The sequence below is a fragment of the Colletes gigas genome, unplaced genomic scaffold, assembly GCF_013123115.1.
Source record: "Colletes gigas isolate AHSC1104 unplaced genomic scaffold, ASM1312311v1 Colletes_gigas_Sc00010, whole genome shotgun sequence".
In the NCBI taxonomy this organism is placed as follows: domain Eukaryota; kingdom Metazoa; phylum Arthropoda; class Insecta; order Hymenoptera; family Colletidae; genus Colletes; species Colletes gigas.
In genome coordinates this window covers 7662834-7688856 of record NW_025106639.1, presented here as the reverse complement: position 1 = coordinate 7688856, position 26023 = coordinate 7662834, and the positions used below count along the sequence as shown (strand labels likewise).

The 26023-nt window shown below is 39.7% G+C and overlaps 3 protein-coding genes across 4 annotated transcripts; 1 reads left to right on the top strand and 2 right to left on the bottom strand.

The window, feature by feature from the left end:
* The first annotated feature begins 286 nt into the window (after nucleotides 1-286).
* Nucleotides 287-11213, top strand: LOC122397706. Its single transcript, XM_043397053.1, has 16 exons — nucleotides 287-403; nucleotides 1378-1604; nucleotides 2264-2389; nucleotides 2651-2836; nucleotides 2920-3159; nucleotides 3243-3347; nucleotides 3433-4651; nucleotides 5102-5216; nucleotides 5462-6841; nucleotides 6939-7181; nucleotides 7267-7616; nucleotides 7743-8007; nucleotides 8079-8305; nucleotides 8382-8623; nucleotides 9271-9772; nucleotides 9867-11213. Exons 2-16 carry the CDS (start codon nucleotides 1440-1442, stop codon nucleotides 10199-10201), a joined length of 5700 nt encoding a protein of 1899 aa, XP_043252988.1. The 5' UTR covers nucleotides 287-403; nucleotides 1378-1439; the 3' UTR covers nucleotides 10202-11213.
* Nucleotides 11214-11432: 219 nt separating this feature from the next.
* On the bottom strand, nucleotides 11433-13384 carry LOC122397711 (probable asparagine--tRNA ligase, mitochondrial). The gene is made up of 4 exons (XM_043397061.1): nucleotides 13235-13384; nucleotides 12496-13055; nucleotides 11960-12407; nucleotides 11433-11882 (listed from the first exon to the last, which is right to left on the bottom strand). Exons 1-4 carry the CDS (start codon nucleotides 13367-13369, stop codon nucleotides 11622-11624), a joined length of 1404 nt encoding a protein of 467 aa, XP_043252996.1. The 5' UTR covers nucleotides 13370-13384; the 3' UTR covers nucleotides 11433-11621.
* An 885-nt stretch (nucleotides 13385-14269) lies between these two features.
* Nucleotides 14270-20740, bottom strand: LOC122397710 (limbic system-associated membrane protein-like). Of its 2 annotated transcripts, none has more exons than XM_043397059.1 (10): nucleotides 20655-20740; nucleotides 19726-19827; nucleotides 18978-19196; nucleotides 18073-18194; nucleotides 17846-17987; nucleotides 17037-17134; nucleotides 15070-15372; nucleotides 14788-14980; nucleotides 14656-14709; nucleotides 14270-14588 (listed from the first exon to the last, which is right to left on the bottom strand). In XM_043397059.1, exons 1-10 carry the CDS (start codon nucleotides 20692-20694, stop codon nucleotides 14416-14418), a joined length of 1446 nt encoding a protein of 481 aa, XP_043252994.1. In that variant the 5' UTR covers nucleotides 20695-20740; the 3' UTR covers nucleotides 14270-14415. The 2 variants fall into 2 exon arrangements, with proteins under 2 accessions (XP_043252994.1, XP_043252995.1); XM_043397060.1 differs by having other exon boundaries at nucleotides 14270-14570.
* Nucleotides 20741-26023: the final 5283 nt, after the last annotated feature.

Sequence of the window (26023 nt, the reverse complement as noted above, 5' to 3'; positions counted from 1 at the left end):
TCAATGATAGTTTGAATTTTGTCATGTTATTTTATCGTTTGATTAAAATTGCACTTGAATGAATCGCGACGATGAGAACTGGACCGTATTCTTCTATTTTGCCCACTAGCGACACACGCGGATATATGTGGAATTCAGCTACTACTGAGCAAACTGTTATACTGCACTTTACAAAAGAACTTACCATTGGTGCGTTACTAAAATTCAACCGACAGAGTAAGAAATCTGACCAATCGAGAGTAGCGTTATATAGTTGTAATCCCGTTAGAAGGTACAAAGGAATGGTAGCCATTTTACGTGGATATCCCGTTCGGCGTAAGCAGTAGTATCAGCGTGATTATCGCAAAAAGTCAAAATAATCGTGGTTCGGGATATTTCTGTTTTTCGAAATGCGTTAGAAAAGGTAAATGTTTATTAGTGTTGCATATCGGGTACTCGGCAATACACGTTGGTAGGGCGCGAATATATAATACCGAATGTCGTTTAAGTTTGTCCGACGGGCGTTGAGAAAATCCAGATGCGTGTTGGCTATTCGTGTACACTTAAGTATTTGAGCTGAATTTCGAAACGTGCGGTGGATATCACGATTACGGTGTAATAAAAATTCGTTTAAAATGCGTGAAACTATCGAGCAGAAAAAAAATCAATATGTGCCCCGCGATCTATCAACCTTTTGTAAAAAGGTTCCAGATAATATTACATAAATAGAAACAGTTAACTTACTAATTTCTTCTTATCAACTTGGGTCCTGTAAGGTCAATGATCTTGCCGATTCCTTTCGGTGTAAACTAAATCTCGATAAACCGTGAACGTGTTTAATCATTTCTGCCCTACATATTAGAATCCGGTAAAAGTGGAATAGCCTAACCATAGAAATTTAAGAATTAGTACACCATACAAATCTTGTACCACTTTCTCGTTTCATTCTAAACTCGTCCCATTTTTCACCAAAGTCCATGAATCTTGTTATGATGCAATTAATACGCAACATGAGCAACAATGTTTATTCTGCTATTTGTTAAGTTACAATATTAATAATTTGTTAATGCTATCCAATTTTGTAGAACATGTGTATTTAACTATCTGAATTGTCAAATGCATTGTACTCTTGGTAGTATTCATAATTTAATATTTTTTAATTAAACTTAAATTCTATGAATTTTTCCTTTAAGAACAATCTTGTAACCAATCTCTCAACTATGTTAAGTAATAGAAATTATTTAAATTGCTTCCATGAAACGGATTAATAAATTCTTGTTGTCCAAGCTGATATGTTATTTTAATAAAAGATCAGTCATCGATATGTGTTAATTTTCTTGCCTTCCTACAATAAAATTTATATTTGTTTATTTAACATCTGTTTTCTGTGTGTCACAGTGTAATTACAACTGTCAAGTTGACGAAGATTTGTTGCACATATCAATTGGCAACACAACACCATGATGTCAACAAAGTCTAAGGAGATAGCAGATGAGTATATCTCATCACTGTCGGATCTGACCATCAATAGCAAACCTTTGATTAATATGCTCACCATGTTGGCAGAGGACAACATTGAACATGCATCAGCAATTGTTCAAGCTGTTGAGAATCATCTGCAAAAGGTTATCTATCTATTGTAGTAACCATAGAATAATACAAATTGTTTTGTACATTACAAAATATATCATTATACTTATGTTGTTGCATACTCATTTAACATTAATTATTTGTTGTTTGTAATAGATGGCAATATTACAAATTTAATCATTTTCTTTCTTACGTGGATGTTTCAAATTGTTTATTATCAAAGTGCTTTGTTTGCTAGTATTAGTAAAATTATATTTCAACCCTTTGCTTTTAAGTATAACACACGTACATAGAAGTAAATAAAAAATAAACACAATAGAACGAACTGTAATAAACTGTGTAATGCAAAATATTGCTTACAGGAAGTATATATAGACATTTTTAATAATTTACTCAGCATGTAAATTTTATATAGATTTATATAAAATTGTATAATAGCTTTTTATATTTACTTTGTCCTAAGTAATAGAGAAGTGTATATTGGAGAAATGTTACTGTAATTTAATATTGAATATTAAGTAAAAGCTACTTTTTCATTGTTATATTCTACAATCTTTTATTATATGCACATATCTTTTTTCCTCCTTTTTCTTTTAAAAAAAATTTTGTACTTGTGTAACATAGTATGAAAAGAAATTTGAATTTATCGATATTTTGAATCAAAATATAAATCGAATATATTCCGTTTTTATAGGTGAGAAGCGACATCAAATTACCTGTTCTTTATTTAATTGACTCAATTGTAAAGAATGTGAATGGAGCATACTTGAATCTCTTCACACAAAATATTGTTAACACTTTTTGCGGAGTGTTTGAAAAGGTACGTTTTTAATTTTTTTTTTTAGACCGAGAATGTATATATTCATACGTTTATATATCACTATATACATTATTATCGATTATATTTGTATCTTACAAATACAAGTATATTGCATCTCGAGACTATTGAACTCTGGAAGGCCATAAGATAATTATTTAGTCAATACCGGGGTCATTGTACTCGCAACTTTGTATATACAGACGTTTTCTATTGGAAATGTGTAGAAGATGCAAAAATTATAATGTTTGTGTAAACGAACAGGTGGATGAGAATACGCGAGCCAGTATGTGGAAACTGAGACAAACGTGGAACGACGTGTTTCCTGCGAATAAGTTATTTTCATTGGATGTACGGGTGCAAAGTATTGATCCTGCTTGGCCGATCACTGCCTCTCCTACTAGCGTTTCTTCTGGATCTATCCACGTCAACCCTCGATTTTTCTCGATGGTAAGACCTGTCAATTTTCATACATCGATTACGTATTTACAAATGATATTTTTAAAATAAAAATTCTTCGAAATTACTTCCAGCCCCAGCAATCTGCAACATCGATAGTAGCACAACCAATTGTAGCGCCTGTTAAGTTGCCTCCAGGTGATCCCGTAACACCGACAGAAGCAGCAATGCGTGAACAGGTATTAAAAAAGCAACGGGAGTTGATAGAGTTGCAGAAGAAAAAGCTCGAGCTAGAACTACTTCAGGCTAAGGCAAATTTGGAGCAGCAACAACGGCAACTTGATAAACAGGCTGGAAATTTGAAAGCAGAATTGGTAAGCGAAGATAATCGTGATTCTCCGATTATATTGCTTGTAATGTAACAGATTTATATATATAATATGTATTTATTTTGCAGGTTGCAGCAACAACCCACGTTACATCAGGCATGGAAACTATTTCGCAAGGAAAACCGGTCGCACTCAACGTGCCGTGTCAAGCGTCAAAACCAGTAACAAAACAGGTAGTTATTTAAGTTATTATTTCTTGCAATTATCGTCTTCTGTTTAGTTGTACGCTATTTACAAATATTTCGTTTCTGTTTCAAGTTTCCAGCAGCAACTGCTTCGCTTCTGAAAAATGCAGGAACGAACAATGGCCCACGAATCGCACCGGCTAGTAGTATAGCAGTAGCATCGGCTAAACCTGTGTCACGCGATCCAAGAATAAAGACTACTTCGGCTCAAGATGTACCAGTCCCAAGCGTGGATCCTCGGCAACGAATAAGTACATCAAGTCAAAAGGATACCCGGGGTGAAGGCCAAACGCAGCTAGCGGCAAATACAAACACTGTACTTTCAGATCAATTAAAACAGCAGTTACTTTCGAAACAGGCTGTAACTAGCACTATCAACAAGTCTCCGACAAATCTTGCCGGCTCCGATACTGCGACGATAAACGCTAGTAATAACAATAATGCTAATACGAACCTCAACAATAATAATAACAATAAAAATTTCAGTGGTAACGCAAATAAAGATGCTGTGTCGCATCGAACAAGTCAAAAGAAAGACCCTCGATTGTCTAGTAATAGTAGTGGTAACCTAAACAGTAATAGTTCCAAAGGTTCTCAAAGTCTATCTGTGGGTAGTAATAGTTCTTTAACGTTATCCGCGAGCAACAGAGGAGGTGGTAGTAACGATTCCAAGTCGAAGGACACGAAGGGCTCGAATTCACGGAGTTTTTCATCTTCGACGATCGAGAAATCTTCCACTTCCTCGAAATCCTCGCATAGAAAGATAGGCAACAAATCGCGTTCTAAGCAACCTCAGACATCTCCGAATAAGATACCGAAAGTTGACAGAGACGTAAGCCCAGTTAGGTCCAAATCTCGTGAGAAAGACAGTGGAGACAGTTCGCCATCCTCGCGCACCTCTCCCCAATCCTTTCAAACCTCTAAGAACCGAAAGAAGAACACGAAATCGAGAAAGCGTAGTCCAAGCCCTCCGTATAGAATCCCCAGGCGTAACGATACAAAGTCCAATTCAAGTCTAAGTAGTTCCGGTGGTGTTACTGAGGAGGAGCAGTCTGGTTCGTTGATAGTGTCTCCTCCTCATCCACCAACATTTAAAGAAATTCGACCGAATGCTAGACAAAGAAATTATGTAAGGCGAAACAAGGACGGCAGTCTAAGTCCCGAGCGGTCTCCAGTAAATACTGGAAACGCTCAAGCTTCTGCGGAGCCGACTTTGGAATCATCCAGCAAAGACGAAGACTTGAGAGCAACGCTACCTCTTCCAGGTGCAACTGCTTCTGTACCGGAAAAGAGTGAGTTAATAACTTACACTTCTTGTACATGTACATACATATCATATAAGCCACTTGCAGATAGAATGTATCCGAAACATTTTACATTACTTGATGGTGAGTCAACTTATACGATATGTAATCAATAGTGTACACAGAGATCCATTCTAGCTATTTTTGCTTACATTAATGCTGTACTTTATTCTAAATACGACACCAGGACGGTCTCAGCCCTAATAGCAATTACAAGATTTTAATGGGTGAAATATAAAAACATGTTTTATTTATAAGTAACATGTAGTCTTTGTTCCTATATCGGGCAAAGCAAAAATTTATCATTTTTCAAGATATAAAACCTAGCATGCAAAGAGGATACAAAGATCCTATGTGCTGGTAAAACTGAAAATAATGCGTGTAATGCTCGATACGGGATACGTGAGTTATTTCATCTTATTTTCACATCTTTTTCAGAAGAAGACTTAGATTTGCGCGTATTGCCACCGCCAGTTAATCCCAACAAAAGACAAAGTTCGGAACACATGGAATCATCTTTGATCAAAAAAACAAAGGCCGAGAAATTTGACGCGTATGTATCTTTATTCTATAACGTGAAATTCTTTTTTGAACTTCCCGTTACGAGTCTACTAGCGTGAATTTCTACCGAGACTGGGTTTGGCGGATACTGTCGAATGTTTCAATTGCATTCTACTTTTTTTACTAAACTAACATTGTAACGCAAAGATACCGCATGTAACAATTTTTATATTTGTTCCAGTTGTATGAAATTGTGCGCGTGAAAACATCAATTGATCGTCTCTTTTGAATTTATAGATTATTCGGAAATGAAGACGTTGATCTACGAACATTGACTCATCCTAAAGCTGGACGACCGCCCACGCCACCTCCACCTGTGATATCGGGTGAAGATGGTAAAGATGGTTGGGCAAAATTGAAAACACCGTCAAAGAATGACAGAGAGAAACAGGCTAACAACACTGACGACAAAAGAGACAGTAGAGATCGTAACAGAGACAGATTGGGCAGGCTCAGGCTTTACAATAAACTTCCGGATGATCCGAAAGAAAGAAGAAGGACGCTATCGAACGAGGATCAAGACAATAGGCCAGGGCGAAGAGGTAGAGAGAATGATAAGCCGGAACGAAACGAGGATAGAAATATTGAGATAATAATGAAACAGGCCGCCGAGCAATTGAACCAAGGTTCGATCACCAAAGCGCAATACAATATTCTTATACAGGAGGTTTTACACATGAGCGAAGATCGCAAATTGAGAGCCGCGCAACGGAAAGAGAAGGAAGTAGGTTCGATTGTTTGGGAAAAAGGCGTGAATCTGGATATGGCTGGTGCAGGCGACCGTGCATCCACCTTCAGCCCTTCGAGCGATAAAGAAGTAATGAGAAACAAAGATCACCCTATTCCAAGAAATCCGAATGGTCCAAGATGGCAAAGTCAGCCGTGGCAACAGCCAGGACCATGGGCTCACCCACCAGGACCTCCTTACGGCCCACAAGGACACTTCAATTCCGATTTCAGGCCTGTCGGTCCATGGCAAAATCCGAGACACTTTGGTCCCATACGACCCGACTATCAATACCATGGCGGTTTCAACCATAATCTTGGTCCAAATCCTCGTCTGGGACCTGGGATAATGGGACCTATGGGACCCAATGGACCACTTATGTCGAACCTTTTACCAAATGGCCCGATCGGTCCAATGGGTATGCCTAATCCACCGGCTATATCGTTACCAGGAATGAACGGACCTGGAATGATGATGAACAATGGACCAATATCGAATCTTATGTCAAATCCGAATATACCTCCGTTGAGCGCAACGAGAAACGTATCGCCGAATTCATCCTCTAAATACGATCTTGAAGAAGGCGATCAGAATTACTCTACGACGATGATGAAAAATCAAAATCCTCATAGCCGTGAATTACCGCCTCCGGACTCGAAATTGTTGGACGAAGTCGCGAGGGATACGATGAAATCTATAAACATTGATAATATACCGCGTGAAATTAGATATTATGGACAAACTGGTGTAGTTTTTATGAACTGGGACGATCCTAGAGAAATTGGATTCCAGAACGGTATAAGACGAATTTTAATCGATGACAAAGACACTATCACTTGTGCATTTAACGATCAATACAAAGAATTTATGTACGAAGGTGAAGTTCATAGGTACGTATTCAAATATCGTAACATTGAATTCTACTTATGTTTTATACTCGTGAAATCAATGAACAGTGTTACCGGACTCTTTTCTTACTGTTTCTAGAATTAAATTAGGAGCACCCACGAGAGAATTGTACGTCGACGACCGGTGGTATGAATGTTATTTCGGCGGTATGCCCGTAACGATAGATCTTGGCGGTAAAAAGGTTAGCGTCAAGTTGGAAGGACCACCGCCTCAAGTAAAGATCGGTACCGTAAAGAGAACAGACTTGGTAGTTGCCAAAATTAATCTTATTATTAACGCCCGAAATATGGTCCCCGTCTTTCTGGATGCGAAACCGCAAATGTAAGTTGCTTTCGAATGTTCGTGAGCTTTAAAACAGCGATATAAAGTAATTTTTTAGTACACTAAAATCAATGAATTTTTACAGATTTGAAATCGAAGGAAAGCCACATACACTTGAGTTTATAGACTCGTTGCAAACAGTTCTATTGAACGGACGTCCGTTTAAAGTCGAGTTTGGAGGATTGCCAAAACCTATTATTGTTAGGGATAAGAAACATTTTATACGATTTTCGGTATTGCCAAGAGGAGTTCGTCCGGGTTACGTTAAGATTACAGGTATGAGAGGCGAGGAACCGATCGAGTCACCACCCACACCGCCTCTCTTAACGCAGAAACCGAAAGTAGATACAACCTCTGCGCCAACGCAATTCTCATCGGTCGAGTCGGAGTCAACGTCGCAAGATGGTTCTGATCTTAGAACGACTCCCAAACCGGGTAAATATTGTGCTCGTGAAACTAGATTCTGTATACCGCGTGTCTTGATGTTTTTGTGCGTACGCATAGTACATTTTTCTATGGAATATTTCATTAGTCTTGTAGCGAAAATTCCCTTTGTTACAGATCTGCAATTAGACATGTTATCTTCGGTTTTACCATCCGCGATGGCGCCGGCGTCCGGATTGTCGTATCAAGCCGAACCGGCGGAAAATCCGCCACCGGCTGCTCCAGCATTATCCTTACCACTGAATATGAACGAGCTATTCCAGCGATTAGTCGAAACCGGTATCGTACCGAATCTGTCGGAACAAAAGAAACACGAGGAAGAAGAAAAGAAAGAGCCAGAAATTATTCCCGTTTCGTTCGATAAACCAGAGACACTCAAAGTGTAAGTTTAATGAAACAATTCTTTGTATCGGAAGACACAAGTTTTACTCTTTCTGCTTTCTTTTTGTGCAGCAAACAACCGGCTATCGCGGCAGCATTGTACAGTGGTATGCAGTGTAGTTCCTGTGGTGCTAGATTTGCACCCGAATTGGCAACTCGGTACAGCCATCATTTGGACTGGCATTTCAGACAGAACAGGCGAGAAAGAGATTCCGCACGGAAAGCTCATTCTCGACCTTGGTATTACGACGTTAGCGATTGGATACAGTTCGAAGAAATCGAAGATCTGGAAGACAGAGGTAGAGTATTTTTATATTTTACCATTGTCGCCTATAGAAGAAGTATCGAATGTATTTTTCTCACTTTAATCTTTAGCACAAAGTTGGTTCGAAACGGAGAAACAAACGGCGGACACGGAGGGTGTCGCTACGGAGGATTCTCCTCAAGAAGCATTGCAACCTAGTGTTCCTACTGGATCTGACGAAGATTCCAGATGTCAAGTGTGCCACGATGCATTTGAACAATTTTACAATGAAGAGAAAGAGGAGTGGCATTTAAGACCAGCGATTAATTTCGAGGAAAAGAATTACCATCCGCTGTGTCTCGATGACTACAAGGTTAGCCTCCGCGTTTTATTCTGTGCTTAGGTTTTGCGTTAACATTTTCTATCGTATTTTCAATTACCATATAGCCGGTTATAAATTTATTAACGAATTTTCCATTTGTTGCATTCTTGCAAAAATAATAGGAAAAGAGTCTTGTGGTATGTGCTTCTTAAATAATTAATATTCATATATTGCACTTGCAGAAAGTTTCTTCACGTATAGATATAGTGGAAGTAATTAGGCACTGAAAAATGTAACGTAAATGCTGCGATATATTTTTAGTTTTTTTTTACATTTGGTTCCTTTTTGTCATGTGTTAATTGTTAGCAGTTTGTAGACGAGTAGAAACAAAGGTAATGATGGGTAAAAATATCATTTTATACATCATTTATATCCATCGGATCAAATTAGAAGATGTTGCATTACTTTCACATATATCAAATATACTATTGCATTGTCATATAAACGACTCTAAAATATCAGTTATTTGTGTACATCTATACATTTTAGAGAATTAAGGTAACGGTGAATTTTTCGTTTGCGTAACGTTTTGTTGCACGTTTTAATAGTTATCAGTAACAAACACTTTTTAGTTTGACTTTCCGTTGCATATCGAAATCGAAATTGCTAATACCGTTCTGCTTTTTTCACGCCATTAGAGAGCTTTGGAAAAATCTGCGTTAGCGCTCGAGGAAACGATCGAGGAAATGGAGGATGAAAAGAAGATCACCGATGAAATGTCTGCAGAAGAAAATAAGACTGAGGAATTAAGCGTAGAGGCGTTAAATCTTGAAATAGAGACGATAGAAGCGCCCGATGAGATAATGAAAGATAACGCGGAGGAAGCAGTTTTTGACATAGAAAATACAGACGAAGCTATGGTTGTAGATGATAATGCAGATATCGAACAAAACGAGAAAGAGAAAGAACAAGAATTAGGAACCAACAGCGAGGAAACTGTCGACACTGATAATCTCGAAACAGAAGTTGCACTCGCGACAATTGAAACAGAAGAGTGCGAAACAGAAAGTGTCGATAAATCTTTCGAAAATATTAAAATCAAAGAAGAGCCAATCGATGAGCCCGAAGAACAACTAGAAGAAGAACAATTCGATTTTACCAATGTAGAAATTAAAGAAGAACCTGTAGAACCGGAACCAGGTATGTATTGTGCGCAATTAATATTAAACCTATCGCTATCTATCGTGTAGTGTACTGATTTTTTTTTAAATTTGCAAAATAATTTTACAATTAGACCCCGAGGAGAGCGTAATTACCGAACCTGCAACGGCTGATACGACGTACGCTGCTGTGAAAAGTTCCATTGATGGAAATGTAGAATTAGATTCCACGCCTGCAGCGATTCCAACAGCTCCGTCCCGAATTAAGATTAATATTACGAAAACATTGTGTATAAATAAGGAACCAGAAGAATCAAAGGAAAAACCTGTATCCGAGACACTCGCCGAAGAAATAGCAGAACCTTTGGTGGCTGCGTCTATAAAACCTGCTTTGCAAGGTAGAAAATTGTCTAATTTACCCCCTGTGGAGAGAGGGCAAGAATTATCAGGTCTTTGCTCGATTATGTAAATAGTACCTGTAATATATATTCAAAATAAGTCTGCATGAGAGTTGTGTGGTTTGAATGTAATTTTGTGTTTAGCGCTACTTAAAGGACTAAGTATCGATGTATTTGTACATCACATTTTTGTGCAACTTATACGACCTGATGCGAAGTGCTTACAGAATTTGTTTTCATTTTTTTTTTCTTTCTTTTCTTTATTTTTTTTTTACGTATAATTAATTTTTTTGAATTTTACATATTCTTTTGCATTTCGTACACTCATTTTTACTCGTCTATTTTTCCGACTGCCAACACGGTGAGAAAAATCAATCCTATTCACTTTTAGACGTCACGCCGTATAAGTTAAAAGTTTACGTTGTAATGTGCGAAAGGATAAGCGTATGCGTGTGTTTAGCTTTTTCTAATTTTAATTAAGGCGGAAAAAGAGAAGAAGAACTGTAAATATTTAATGTAATCGAGACGATTTAATTAGAGTGAGATAGCGTAGTAGCATTCCCAACACAAAAAAAGTGCAATCGCATTTTGTGACAGAAGAATGTCAAAAAAATGTAATACTGATGTGCACAAGATTAATTAAGAATTTCATACTGTTTGTACTTTGTAAAAATATTCGAATGGTACTCGATACAATTGTTTTCTAGACGTGTCAGCTCTGTTTTGATTTTACAAAACACGAAAAAATGTGGTCCTGCAAGAAGTAACGAGAGATTACCCAATTCAGTTAGATGTACAAATTGTGTGATATAAAATTGTTGATCATAATGTACATAATACCACCATTAAAATAATCGCGACGATATTGGGTAAGGAAGAAAAAAAAAGAAAAGAAACAGTTACTACTAGAGGATTATTTTGTTGTATAAAAAAAAAATCTTGTTGATTATTCGGGGTCTGACTGCCTTTGGTTGCTTATTTATGATCCTAAATTCACCTTTCTAAAATATCCCTTATAATAATTACCATTATTAAAAAAAAACTTTAGAAGTTTAAATTTTCAACTATACAAATATTTGAACAAATAAAAAGTATTGATACAAAAAGTTACTCTTTAGTTGAGATTTGTCTCGGTATTCAATAAACTTATTTTTAGAAAAAAATAAAAAAAAAAAGTATTATTAAAGTTACTGTTTACTCCTTGTCCTTAGTATAGTAAAGCTTTGTAATATTGAAAGTTGAGATATTAAAATACACCTAATAAAATTGTGCTTTCTTTACACATCTGAGAGTGAGCTTTCATTTAATATTACCTTCATGTCCTTAAAACATCAGATATATTTATCTACAAAATGTGTTTGCCTTATTTTAATCTATTCGTGTTTACTTTACTTTTACCAAATAAAATGGCTTTCATTTAGTATTTTAATAGTAGACAATAGCTGTTATGTTTGGGAATAATCAAGTAGACAACAATCCTGAAATCTTTATTCATAAACTGCAATTATGTGGCCATCTAGGAAAGGCAATAGTATCCTTAATGTTTGATATTCCCAATAGACTTTGTAAAAATCTTTCAAACCCCATTCCAAAACCACCTGTTGTAACATTGCCATATTGACGAAGTTCTAAATACCAAGAAAGATTTGATGCTAAAGGTAATTTTGATTTTAATTTTTCATAATCATCTTCACGAATACTCCCTCCTACTAACTCCCCTACTTCAGGTACTAAGAGATCCATAGCAGCAACCTTTAAAGGAAAGTAAACTATACATCCAAAATGCCCGTTACTTAAAAGCATCATATTCCTTATTTGAAATATCTCACCTTTGAAGTATCATCGTTACATTCTTTCATATAAAAAGGTTTGATTTCTTTTGGCCAATTTATGACAAATGTTGGAATATTATTGTGATATTCTACTAAAAATAATTCATGTTCCTTTGTCAATGGACATCCATATGCAATAGGCTGACCGAATTGTTCAACATTATTTTCTAAAATCTTAATTGCATCATCATAAGTTATACGTATGAACTTTTGATTCAACCACTTTGGTTCGTGGCCGCCAATTGTACGAATATCAGAAGTACAGTTTTCAATCATATCTTTGGTAACATATGTTATCAACTGTTCAACTTCATCCATTATATCATCAATATTATCAATAAATGCCATTTCAGCTTCTAACATGTAAAATTCAGATAAATGCAATCTTGATTTAGAATTTTCAGCTCTAAACGCTGGCCCAAAATTATATACCTTTAAAAGAGCTCTGAAAAAATTTAACAATTTGTGGATACTTTCAAACCTTTATACCCTACAAGCTAAACCTTGTTCAACTAATTTTTTAGTTTAATCACCTTGCAACAGTTTCTAAATGTAATTGTCCAGAAACTGTTAAGAAAGTTCTGGTATTAAAATATGATTCATCGTCCGAAACATCTTTCCTTTTCAATAGTTTGGCAGAATGTGGTTTTACTAGAAATAATTCACCTGCGCCTTCGCAATCATTCGAGGTTAAAATTGGAGTATGTACATTAATAAAATTTCTAGATTGGAAATAATTTACAATAGCTGTAGATGCTGAACTACGCAATCTTAATAAGCTTGAGAAACTTTTAGTCCTTGGTCTTAAGTGCAAATATTTCCTAACATATTCATCGCTATATACTTTTCTCGGGGCAAAAGGGTATCCAGCCATAACGTCGCATGTACCAATTACTGTAACATCATTTGCATGTAATTCAATACTACCATTTTCAGCAAGAACTAATGTTCCTTCTGCTTTGATGCTGCTTCCATAACTCAATTTATCTGGTTTCTTATCTTTTGGTATAACAATTTGTAATATTTTCGAGGATCCGTCGTTGAGATCAACGAAAACACTGTTTTTCATCTTTCTAACTGCCTTTACCCAACCCTGTATTAATAGATTGTTTAATAATTAACACCATGGACACGACGATATATGTGTTTTCAATCGATAAAATATAGATGAAAAGAAAATTCTAAATTTATTCCAACGTACTAAGAAAATAGAATAGATGAGCGGACAACGCTAACTATCGATGTACCAAAAAATAATAGAGCACGGCTAACCTGTAGTTTTATACGTTTTCCAACATCTTCGTGGAAAGAAACATCAGATATTTGATGCATAGTGTGACTATTGCACTTAGAAACATTTAGATTTACGAATAATCTTCTTAGAATTTTGGAAAACATAAATGACATTTTGTTTGCAATATTACGGAAGCTACACGACCATACACGACTAATTACACCATAGCAAGTATATAACACAGTACACCCGATAATACAGATTCGTACCACGTGAGGCAAAATTGCGAAGCTTCTCTTTCTTTCACGATACAGGGTAAAAGAGCCATTTACTGGCAAACTATTTTATTTCAAATATCGAATAAACCTTGTGCAATTAATATCAAGACGTAATTTTTAATAAAACATAATTTGTTGAGATCATACAACAATCACGAAAGGAATGAATCATAATACAACGATCGATCAAGCTTTTATTCGATATTTGGATGACAGTGAATGGGTGATAAGAGTTTCACGCATATTGGAATTATTGTCATGACAGTAGGTAGATATTTGTTCATAAAAACAAAACTGTACTTACTGTCATCCACGTTCTAGCCTGTGAGCACCTAACCTAACTTAACCTGACCTGACCTACAGTAGTTGGATCTTCTATTCTAACAGCATTTGGTCAATTGACGATAATTGAGGTGTCAGTAATTCGGTCAAACACATTTCGAGGATGACAACACAGACGTGGCATGAAACAGACATTGCATGCAATACTTTTTTCTGGACGGATTAGGGGTATGCGAGCTCCCTTACCATTTCCGGATCACTTCCAACGTTACCGGCACCACACCGGAATTCGAATTTAGCGCTCTCAGCGGTTAGAATTGGAACTAAATATTGGGAGAATTTAAAAAATCAAAATCAGATTTCAGGAGTGGTACAGGAATGGTGAAACCTGGTAATTTCGTGGCGAAGGACTTTCGTCGAAGCCCGGAACGTTTAAATGATTTTTCACGAAACAGGGAGAAGCGTTAATGTAAAAATATATATATTTTGAGTAGCCTCGAAATACACCGGACGTATTCGTTTAGTGAAAAATGCATAGGTTCCAATTTATTTACAATCTTAAAGTGTACCAACTTCGAGCTATACAATTTTACCTTGATATGCTACACGAGCTACTTTCCTCTCCTGTTATCGTATAGCCGACTACTCCATCAAAGAGCTCAATTTGTTACACGCAATGACGATAATATTTTATACAAGTTTTTTAAAACCTCACTGTTCACGCTACAAATATATAATACAGGTATCAATGCTATTACCCCTCCTTGACTGACAGACGATCCGCTTATGCCAGGCCCAAACGAATAGTCTTTTGCTAACGATGCGAGTACCACTGTTAAGAAAATGATTTTAACCATGCAAACACGCTAACGTATTTTTAACATTGAATGATAGTTTACCTGGTACGAGTTTATCTTCCTGTATCGCGTTCGTCATATAGTTATCTTTGTCGGCTGAAAACGAATTATCGCAGGTGAGGAAAACGCGAATGCGTATAAAATAAAGAAAGGTCACTTGTCTTCGTTACTTACGAGCGCCTTCCGTCGCGAACCGTATTATTTCCGACGGTTTGCTCCATCCGTAACGGTTTTTCGACAAAACGATGGCCTCGTAGTGGGTCGCTTCTTCCAATCCCGTCAGATTAAAGGAATACGTGTGAATGAAGCTATTGCCATCGTGGCCGCTTGGTATATACAACGTATGCCATTCGCCAGGAACACCGTTCTAAACAGAGGACACAGGACATTCGACTAAAAATGGAGTTCGACGCGAATAAAGCGCATACAACGTTCCAAGAATCATCGGACCCTTACCCTGTATTTACGAAATCGGAATTCGTATTGGACGATGGAACTGTAACTGTAGACTTCCCAAACGAAATTGTACGAGGTCTTTGAGAGGCTGTGCGAGGTCTTTTTAATGGTGGCGGGGTTCGCAACACCCGATAATTCAACCGCCGCCTCGGTGATTCCCAAGGAATTAGAAGCCCTGCAGAGGTAGAAACCATAATCCGTCGTCCTGACGTTCCTTATCACTAAACTGTGATCGCTCCCGGCGTTGTGCTTCACTATTCCCGACGTATACTTCACGCTCTTGTTATTGAAATACCACTCCACCTACGGGGATAGAGTTTCCCACAGTCAGAGGGGACTGAGAAGTTACGTTCTCGAGACCAATCATATATTTCGGTTTCTACGGGCATAGTACTCATGACTCGATGTCTGTTATAAACGTATCAGTTTCGGAGACTAAAAGATCTTCCCTGTTAATTCACATTCTGTTGAATACACAGAGATTTAAAGAGAGAAGGCGATGACGCAACCGAGGAAAGTGCCTGGCGTCAGAATGCAGCGATACTCTGAACTTTGCTCGATCAAGAGAAGTCCGGAGAAACGCTTTGTCAGCTTACGAGCTTAACCCTAGCGGGTACTTTTCGCGCGGAGGAGTGTCGCGTGTCACGTTTCCCGCGAATCGATTTGTCACGTGTTTCTGCTTCGACGGTATATCACGCCGAATCGATCACCTCTTTCCCCGGTGTCAGCAGTCTTCTTCGAATTGAAAATAAAATAATTTTAAAGAAAAATCGCGGAGAAATTTTTCGGCGAAAAAAAAAAATTTCAAATCGTTCTGAAAAAATTATTTTCGATTGCAGGGGTCAATTATAATCATTTTTGGTCAGTAGACATACACCCGAAATCCTTCGCACTTTTGAGAAAAAAATTCAGTAGGTGCCTAAATTTTTCGGCGAAAATGGAAAATTTCAAATCGTTCTGGAAAAATTATTTTCAGTTGCAGGGGTAAATTACAATCATTTTTGGTCATTATACATACCCCCGAAATTCTACTCAGTTTCGAGAAAAAAATTCAGCAGGTGACTAAATTTTTCGGCGAAAGTGGAAAATTTCAAATCGTTCTGAAAAAATTATTTTTAGTTACAGGGGTCAATTACAATCATTTTTGGTCATTACACATACCCCCGAATTCCTACTCAGTTTCGAGAAAAAAATTCAGTAGGTGCCTAAATTTTTCGGCGAAAATGGAAAATTTCAAATCGTTCTGGAAAAATTATTTTCTGTTGCAGGGGTCAATTATAATCATTTTTGGTCATTATACATACCCTCGAAATCCTACTCAGTATCGAGAAAAAAATTCCTTACCGAAAATATAGCTTGTGGCCAGAAATACTTCCCCGAAATTGCACGCGAATCTTTAAAATGCCATAACTCCTGAACGGATTGGAGGATTTTAATGTTTCAAACGGCAAACAACGCGTATTTTAGTCAAGAATATGTAGAGATTCTAAAAATATTCGAAAAGTTGTTCCTTGGCCCCGTAAAGTAAGAAACACCCCATAAAAATGGTCTAATTTTCAAACGACCATAACTCCCAGAATATTGAATATATTTCAATGAAATTTTTTTCTGAGGTAGAACTCATGGATACCTGTAAAAAAGTATTAGACAAAATTTCCGGTAGGACGTCAAGCAAATTTATTAAAAATGAAAAACGAATTTTAAGAAAAATCGACAGGGGGTAGGTGCCTAAATTTTTCGGCGAAAAAAAAAATTACAAATCGTTCTAAAAAAAATATTCTCGATTGTGGGGGTCAATTACAACCATTTTTAGTGAATAGACATACCCCCGAAATCCCACGCACTTTCGAGAAAAAAATTCATTACCGAAAATCTAATGTCTGACCAGAAATGTAGACTTTCGCCAACGATTTTCAGAAAACCTGTTCCCACAGAATTTTTGTCTCACGCTTTGTAAAATTGCTTACCGTTGCCTCTGGCCACGCAGTCACCCCGCAATTCAACTGCACTCGAATCCCAGGTGGTGCGTGCATCCAGGTTTTCGACATCTCGATTCTGGGCTTGTCTGCGTAGTTTCCCGGGGGGGGGGGGAAAAAAACATAAAATCGATCGCGTGATATTAGAAATGGCATTTAACACTCTGCAGGGATGAAAGTTTAAATTTTCATCGGGAAATGCGGGCGTTTGATTCCGCAACGGGCCTAATATTTGCGTGGCTTTCGAACTAAAAACGGACAGGGACCTGATATCCTCGAAACAAAACGTAGCAATAACCGAAACGTTCAAAGAGAAAGCTCGTCTGAATTACTTATGAAACGAGCGCGTGCTTTCGCGGACGACACAAAGCGCGCTTTACCAAATGTAACATATTACATTCTTGGAACGAGATTTTCGAAACAGAAGACAATCGTTCGTGCGTTGTTGAAACACTTCCGTGATCCGTCGCGATGGTTATTAATATCACGAGGCTCGTTATTGCCAAATCGTTTCGACTACCGTCAACAAACTGTTCGACGTATTCGTACGTCGCATGGCTGCAATTATATCTTACGGACGTTCGATCGGAATACTAAAGAGAGGAATGCTAGGCAATTTCCTAATTTAATTAGGACCATTTAAGAGCGTATGCAGGATGGCGTACGCGATTACTTCCGCGCGTACCGACGTGCATACGTGACGTAAATTATTAATGCAAATGTAGGCGCGCCGCGAAGAACTCGCAGCAATTCGGAACGGACTTAACAAAATTACGCGCAACGAATAGAATTTTACTCACATCTGATGAACAGATCTATAGTCGCGCTGGCGGGTTCGCCGACGTCGTTGTTCGCGACGCAAGTGTATCGTCCGGCGTCGCCGGGACTTTCGGCGTGAAATTGCAGACGAGATCTGTCGTACAAAAGTGGTATCTCCCCGTCCTGTCGACGAATAAACATTTTCACCGTTTTCGATATTCGACGAGTGTCCATTCGCTGTTTCCCGTGGACTGGAAAATCTAATTACCTTATTTCTCCAGGAAACGATAGGGACCGGAACACCTTTCGCCACACACGCCATGTCCACTTCCTCCCCTAGGTTGACTTCCAGCTTGCCGGATTCTGGCACTGGACGAACAGTGGGCGGATCTGCGAACATCGTTTCCGTTCGACAAACTTTTCCACCCCGTTCTTATTTATTCCCGACTCTTTCTACGATGCGAACACGTCACCGAGAATCGCGACGTCTGATAGCATCGACTGGACTTAAATTGGACGTTCGTGACGTTTATCCGATCTCGTAAAAATGCGTGCTTGTTCAAGAGAAACTAAACCTCGTTTCCAATCCCACGGGGCACGAAAAAATAACCGCAAAATTCAATTCCACGGAGGATTTGTCGAACAGAGTCGCCTTCTCATTTACTACGGATTTCGTTGACCTTTTAAAACGCTGTTACATTTATCCTTTTCCTGAATCGAACTCGGGCTACATTTTATTGAATATTTTGTTTAGATCGCGTTGAATCTTATCCTATTTTCACGCACGGCGAGATGGAACCGAAATCCTTACGGTCGGGAAAACTCCACGGGGAATCTCGTGGCGGAGTAGAGTTTCCTGAATCTGTTCGCGGGCCGACGCGAAACTCAAAGGTATCCTTGGATCGTCCATAATTTCGCAGCGACGACGATACGCGGTAGAATCGATACACGCGTTTTAAACTATCGATTAATTAATTGACGTGCTTCGTTGTCCAGTGGCAATTAGCCGCAAAAAAATGATAATATTATCAAATAGTTACGATCGTCCGCGTTAAACGCGCCAAAAACATTATCTTGATAGTCTTTATATACATTAAAGAATTGCTATGTTTTCTCGATCACAGCACGCCTGAGCTACCTTTTTGTCGGGGAGTGTAGCTCCTCCGTACTTACACATCACTTCTATCTCGTGTACTTGAGTGGCGTATCTCCAGGGAGTTGGTCGAGACGCCTGACACACGTATACCCCGGTATCGTTCCGTTTCACATGGGAAACCTCCAAGCTCCCGTTTAAGTACATTCTAACTCTTACGGGTGGTACATGTCGCGGCTCACTGCTGTCGGCCAAAAGGATATCGTCCCTCCACCACCTCACCATGGTTTGCACCTTATCTGAAAAAACGTGTGATATACACTAGAGCATTGTACATTAAATTGCCTGTCTAATCAGGCATTTACAAACGACGCTCGTCGATGGTATAGGCTTGCACCAAATATCTTTAGACAAACGGCACCATTAACATGCCACGAATGCATCAGCTTGCAATTTAGCGAACACCGAAGCTAACCGTTTCCCCCGTCGATCTAATCTGACCTTAATCCCGACCAGATAGAGTATCGAGGCCATAGTTCGCCAAGTAAACTTGACGTTCTTGGCGGGGAACTAAAGGGCCAAGTACTTAATCCGAATAAAGTCCTTAATTCGCGTCGATCTTACAGTCGTTAATCGTCTTAACGTGCTCGATCTTGTGCCATAGTTGCGACAAGGCGAAGCAAATGTCTGACGCCTAATCCCGTTAACGAAATCACCGCTGACAACGCGATCGATCGTACGGGTAAATTGTTTGTACGATCGCTCAGTTCCCATGATTAACGTACAGTGGATCCTCTTATAACACGGTGTCCCGTAAAGACGACTCACCGTCATCCTCGACGTAACACGGAAGTAAAACCGTGTCGTTTTCGAACGTCTTCACCGTCGTTGGATGACTTTTGAAGCCATTGTTTACCGCCGCGCGACTGCCTGCAACAACAACGTACAATAAATATTCGGAATAAGTCGGTTAATTCGTTTTTATTACGCGAAATTTTGGACGGTCGTGTGTACAGAATTAGTACGCGTTGTACGCAGGTGTATCGAACGCGTTGAAATTTCACGGAAAGATCATCATGCGCAGTCATGTCACACAGGGTACACGCATCAAAGGTTTTATCAGGCGGACATACATATACACAATCCCGACTGTCACTGGTTTTGAGCGAAACGACAGCGAAAAAAGGGGATCGCGATCTGATTTTTCCCGATTGCACTCCGACCTATCGAGGATAATACTTTTCAAACGCTTTTTCAAAACAAAAATTGCAGAGGTAACATCGAACCAACCATTTACCATTCACGGCTATATTTGTCGTTCCATTCTTAAAAATAATTAAATGATTACAATCCCGATTTCAGCGAACGGACCAAGTACCTACAATGAAAGTTTCACCGAACTTATTAATTTACGGTTTCATGCGTCAGATATTCTCCAATTAGCAAATAAAGTGGGTGCTTCTTCCGGTTCGTGTATGAAAAACACATATTTCACTTGATGAGGAGAGTTCCCCTACTAAACGTTAAAAAATAATAATTACGTTGAAACGTACGAAAGCAGAAAATGTAACATGAATTCATTACCGTGAATTGAAATAAGTGGACTGACAAACAAGATCACCTACTATATGCAATTGCTCGAAACAAATCTTTCGAAAGACGCGGAGAATGAAAACTCCACGCTCATCCCAATCAAATGGCAGTATCCATTAACGAAATTAAAAAAAATAATATAGATATATATAGTTTCCACTTGCCTACGATAAAAATGCAAAACATCCAACCAAAGGGCACCATGTTATAGAAACATGTATGTACGTTTCCACACTTCTGAACCACAAAATTAATTAAAAAAAAATAAACGACGATTCGGAATCGTACCGTATGCACGCGTGAACTCTTCGACTTTTCACGAGACACTGATCTTGGCTTAAGATGGTGATCGTATTCCTGCGATCTTAACGCACGCGCGCACACTCGCACACAATGTGACACACGCGTCTGTTCACACACACTTCACGTTGCGTGTAATTATGACCAGTTGCCCATTGTGCGATTCAGGGATGCTCATATCGCGACCCACCAAAGTATCTTAAGCGCCACATTGTCTCCAAAAATGATCTAGAACTCCATTTTCGACGGTATCGTGATCAAAGTATTCAAAATTTTTATAGCACAAGTGTTTATTTTAATACAGAGACACAAATAGTTTTATAGCTTCTTCTAACTAAATTAATATTAACCCGTACAAGTTAGTACTATCTATCAATTAAGAAATTATTAAAATTTAAGTGACAAGCTTGAGATTGGAAGTTGCATCGTACCTGAGGGGTTGAACGGGTGTTATCAGTTTAGAATCGGTTTATATAAATGTTATTTGTTCTCGAAGCTTTATCTGGAAACCGATGGAGTTATTTGGTAACATTTATGGAAAATTTGAAGCAGGAAAGATCTGCTGGTTCAATTGAGAACCGTCGCGCCCTATTGCATCGCCGGCACTGTGTATACGTGTGCATAGGGTGTCCATCTACCAACACCAAAGGCATTCTTCTATAATTTGTTCAATTTACGCACCGACACGTTCCATACATAGAGTCATTCATCGAGTTATCCATTAAATCGTTAATCTAATATATGAATCGACGGCACGTTTTAAAAAGAGGCGATAAACCGTGTATCCCCATTGACGATTGTAAACAAATAACTACCACCGTCTGCACTCGTACGCATGCACGCTTCGAAAGACAACAGGCATTGTCTCGATCGTTGACAGAGATCGAGAAAAATACCGGTGGTTTTTAATTGCCAAATGATATTTTAATCTTCAGCGCTGAATTCGATCGTCCTCGGCGTACGGAATATTCCGAATTAAACCAAAGGGAACAATGCGAATAATAAGTCATTAACAACTTGAAAGTGGTTCGAAACTAGCAACGGAACTTTTACATAAAAATTACACGTAATTGCGTTTTAATTTTTCTCGTCCCGCTGAGCCGAGTTATCGCTTTACCGAGGCTCGGATAGAAACGCTCTTAATTATTTAACGTACTTTTTCCACCAAAAAGTGAAAACTTTTTGCCCGTACCGATGACGCGTACCGAGATAAAAAAAAGAAATTCACGTTTTTATCCGACGATGCTTTCGATATTCTTCGTTCTCGTTTTCAGAGGCAGCTTGACCCCCATCCCGAGAATTTTATACTTTTATTCGGTCGATAGGGTGGTTTACAATTTCCACGAACATCATAATAGCTGTGGTCACGCGGTTTCTCCAGCCCTGTTCAACACATTACTCCTCGGCGACATATAAATACAGTGGACTCCTCTATATGTACCCCTATTTCGCAATGACGTTCAAATAATATCTCCAAGACGGTCGGAGGTCCAACAAAAATTCTCTACAATTTTAATTCCATTGTCCTGTTACCAGTGCTCGAGAAAACTACGGTCAAGTGAAACGTTCGGACCGCAATGGAAGTCCCGTTTGAGCATTTGTTATAGCTTCATTGTTTCGTAACTCTCTTAAACGAGAAATAAAGTTTGTACGAAAAGACGGTAATTGTTTATGACTCGAGCGAACGGTTAAAGTACCCCCGTCGGTTGTCGACCCCTGCCCTATCGGATTCCACCACAATTTTCCCGACCATTGGCAGTTTTCCCAACCGCAGCAGCGTAACGACCGTAAATATTTATGATCGCAATTGTGTAGGAGCGGAGAGAAAAGAAGAACCGTAGGAGAGACAGTGGGATTCTAACTGGAAGAGCTCAGGATCGACGGACGAGCCGCTTTTCCAACGAGCCACCCCGTTCAACCGCTCTTATCCTGTTGTTCTGGACTCCTTTTCTTCCCGGGTCGGGCGTAGCCGATCCTAGACAATGAAATTCGTTCTTACAAAGCTTAGACGGGCGAATATCGTTCTCCGGAGCCGTTTGTTTTCCTCTCTTTCGCGTACCATCCGGCTGCCGCAGACAAATTGTGCAAACCGCCGATGGCGACGCGCCTTCGCCCCCTTTTTTTCTCACGCCGGAAAAACGGCTACATTTCCCTCCCGCGATTACAACCGTTCCAGAACGATGTTTGTGTTGCGCGGTTCCTCCGTTTCGTAGGCCGCGTTTCAATCGCGTAAAATGCTTTCCGGCTAAGAAAGACGCGTCGGCTTTACACGAACGTGACCCCGTTTCCTCTCGAGAACCGAGACCACAGGGTTGAACGTTCAAAATTACATCTGCCGCGGCGCGTTAAGACGTTTCGGATACTGTACACGCTAAGTAAAGTGCTTATTGAACCGAAAGGGGAGCACTTTAATTCCTCAGATGCCTGGATAATATTCTACCCTCTGCCTAGGGTCGGAACCCCGAGTTCTCTTAATGTCTCGGTAACTGTGATTTTGGGGCGCGATAAAAAAGTATTTCTTAATACGTTAGATGGTGGTAGATCGTTGAAATAATATCCACGTTCTTTAATTATACGAAGTACGGGGAATCACGTGTTACGTGCACTTTAACTGCTTCGTTATGCTTATCGCTGGGATGATCGAAATAACTCGCCGTTCGAAAGGAGCTTTACGCGATTCCGGTCCCATTGAAAGGCTGCTCAAGTATTGCGCGTAATAAGTGTTTCGTGCTGTCCGGGGCTATGAATAATTCATGCCCCGGTCGATAATTTCGGTTTAGATCCGTTGAATCTCTCGAACGCCGCGAATTAAGTTTAAGAGGTTTGGAACCTTGCTTTTGCAGCGTGAATTATTTCACGGTCCTCCCCCCGTTGATCGCTTATGCGTCCCTCCGATATAATCCGCGGCTTATACGCGTACTCGATACTTCCGGCGGAAGGGTCGTAAGGAGATACAGTCACTTTCGTCGTCGTCGGTGAAAAAAAAGCAGGGAACGAGCGAAACGGAATAAATCCGTCTCCTTGCCCTTCTCTTTCGAATCGCGTGCACGCGTGGTCGTGCGAATCTATGTGAATATGCTTAATCCAAAGTGAAGAAGGCACTTTAGAGCGGTCCCCAATTATCCGATACATCCAGTGAAGTGGCATAGAAGGCCTGTTAAAGTTGATTGCGAAATTTGTTTATCGGGAGGTCAACGAATTCTATAACGCATACTCGGTTTTGCGACATGTCGCAATATTGTCGCGAGAAATTAACAGGATAGCTGTTTGGACGAGGATAGAAGCGTTACGCGTCGCGTAATCTTACGGCTCCGTTCGATGTTTTTGTCAAAACATTCATCGATGGGGATAAAACACGATGTTGCCGTGTTCCTGGCGCTGGTTTGTCGTTCCAGTTCGTACAGAAAATTGCACGATGTCATCGTGCATTCGTGCCAGACAGTGGCTAAAAACTCATGGTTTAATTAACGCTAATTCACCGAACCGCTAACCCCAAGCGAGACATCGTCGGTCGGAGCGTGTTCACGGAGGGCTCAAAGGAATATTTGCTAGTTAGGGTCGGAAATGGGATTAATTGCGCAGGTCATGCTGGTACACCGGAAACTTTTTGCCCGCCGATGCATAAACGAACGCGGTTAATCGTTCTAACTGGAACTCGCGCGTAAAAACAGTAACGAAGAACACCGTTCGAGAAATGACAGCAAAGGGAAACCATCCGTACTCGCGGATGTCCCAAACCTTGGGTCCCTCTGACGTACAAATCGTTCTTTCCTTTCATCTTTACCCGCGACGATGGATCGGTAATCGCGTTCAACTTTTATCAACAAAAATACGAAAACAGAATTTCATTTCTGGAGCGCCCGACGCGAGGATTATTCGATGAAAAACGATAGCCATTTGTATACCGTCACCTACGCGACAGGCGATTGTACCTCGCACGCAACAAATAATAATAATTGAGCCCGGGGGACGAGGGGGTAGGGGGGAAAAAACACGTATGGGGAAGGACGGACCGTCTCTACGGAAGTCGTTCGCGTGAAATATTTGGGGAAAACGAGCCAATTAATTCTCGTGAATTAACGCAATCCCTCGGAGCTAGATTTTATCAGTGTCCCGGGCTAAACGGGCCGTTTCGTAGCAAGTGGCAACGCGAGCAATATTTTGAGTCGCATTACGCGTACGCGTCGTCGTGCATTATTTATTCGGAATGCCGGGACCCGCGTGCCCGGCATAAAAGGAAATGTCCGCGAACGAATAACGCGATTTGAATAATTTCGAACGGTCGATGTTCACTCGTCGTCGAACGACTCTCTTGAACGATGACGTTCTTGGGTATCGTTCGCTACCGTCGAATAAAAATTTCACCCGACTAAGGTAAAACGCTTTAAAATCGTATGTGTGCGCAAGGAGTGTACACACGACGATTTACCTGACCGAGGAAAATAAACACGAGTGGAAAAGGATAGGGAAAACGGGACAACGAACGGGGATGGCTCGGCCCACTTCTCGACTCGGAAAGGTAGAAAGATCCGCGAGTGGAAAGGTCAGCTCGAAGGAGCTCCTGCACGGAGTTGCGAAACCGGGCACGTGCGATTTAAAAGACGGATAAGAACACGTAGAAACGACTTTAAACGAGGAAATAATTACTCGACCCTAGGACGAACGTTATTTCCTTCGTCGGGACGGAGAAAGTTAACGAACGTCGTCTTAAAGACGCGATTGTTGGCAGAGGAGCTAATAAATTCATTACCAGGTTCCTCTGCGTTTCATTAGGGGCTAACGATGTCTTCGAACAGCATCGTTTACGTTCGAGAAACAGACGAACGTATAGTTTACAATTGATTTTCAGCCTTTGAAGTTAGACAAAAATGAAACAACGACTGCGGACTAAAGCTCACTGGCGATACTCTGGATTCCACGAGTTTCGTCTTTTCCTCGAGCAAACAACACACGAAAATTTCGTCCATTCTCAGACTCGCGTCAGTATTTTCACGCGGCCGGTCATTAATGTAAATTTCAACGCGTTCCATATTCATACGTGGCACGTACGAATTGTTTTCGCGACGCTGATAAGTCGAAATCTTCGTAATTTTACTATTGTTGCCGGCATGTTTTATTCATAGAATGTTTCGCCATCGGCGCGAGGAAGAAAACGAATGCATAACACCGCCGGTGGAAACAATTTGTGGACCGTGTTTCGGGACAACCCGGTAGGACGAACGAAATTGTGGGG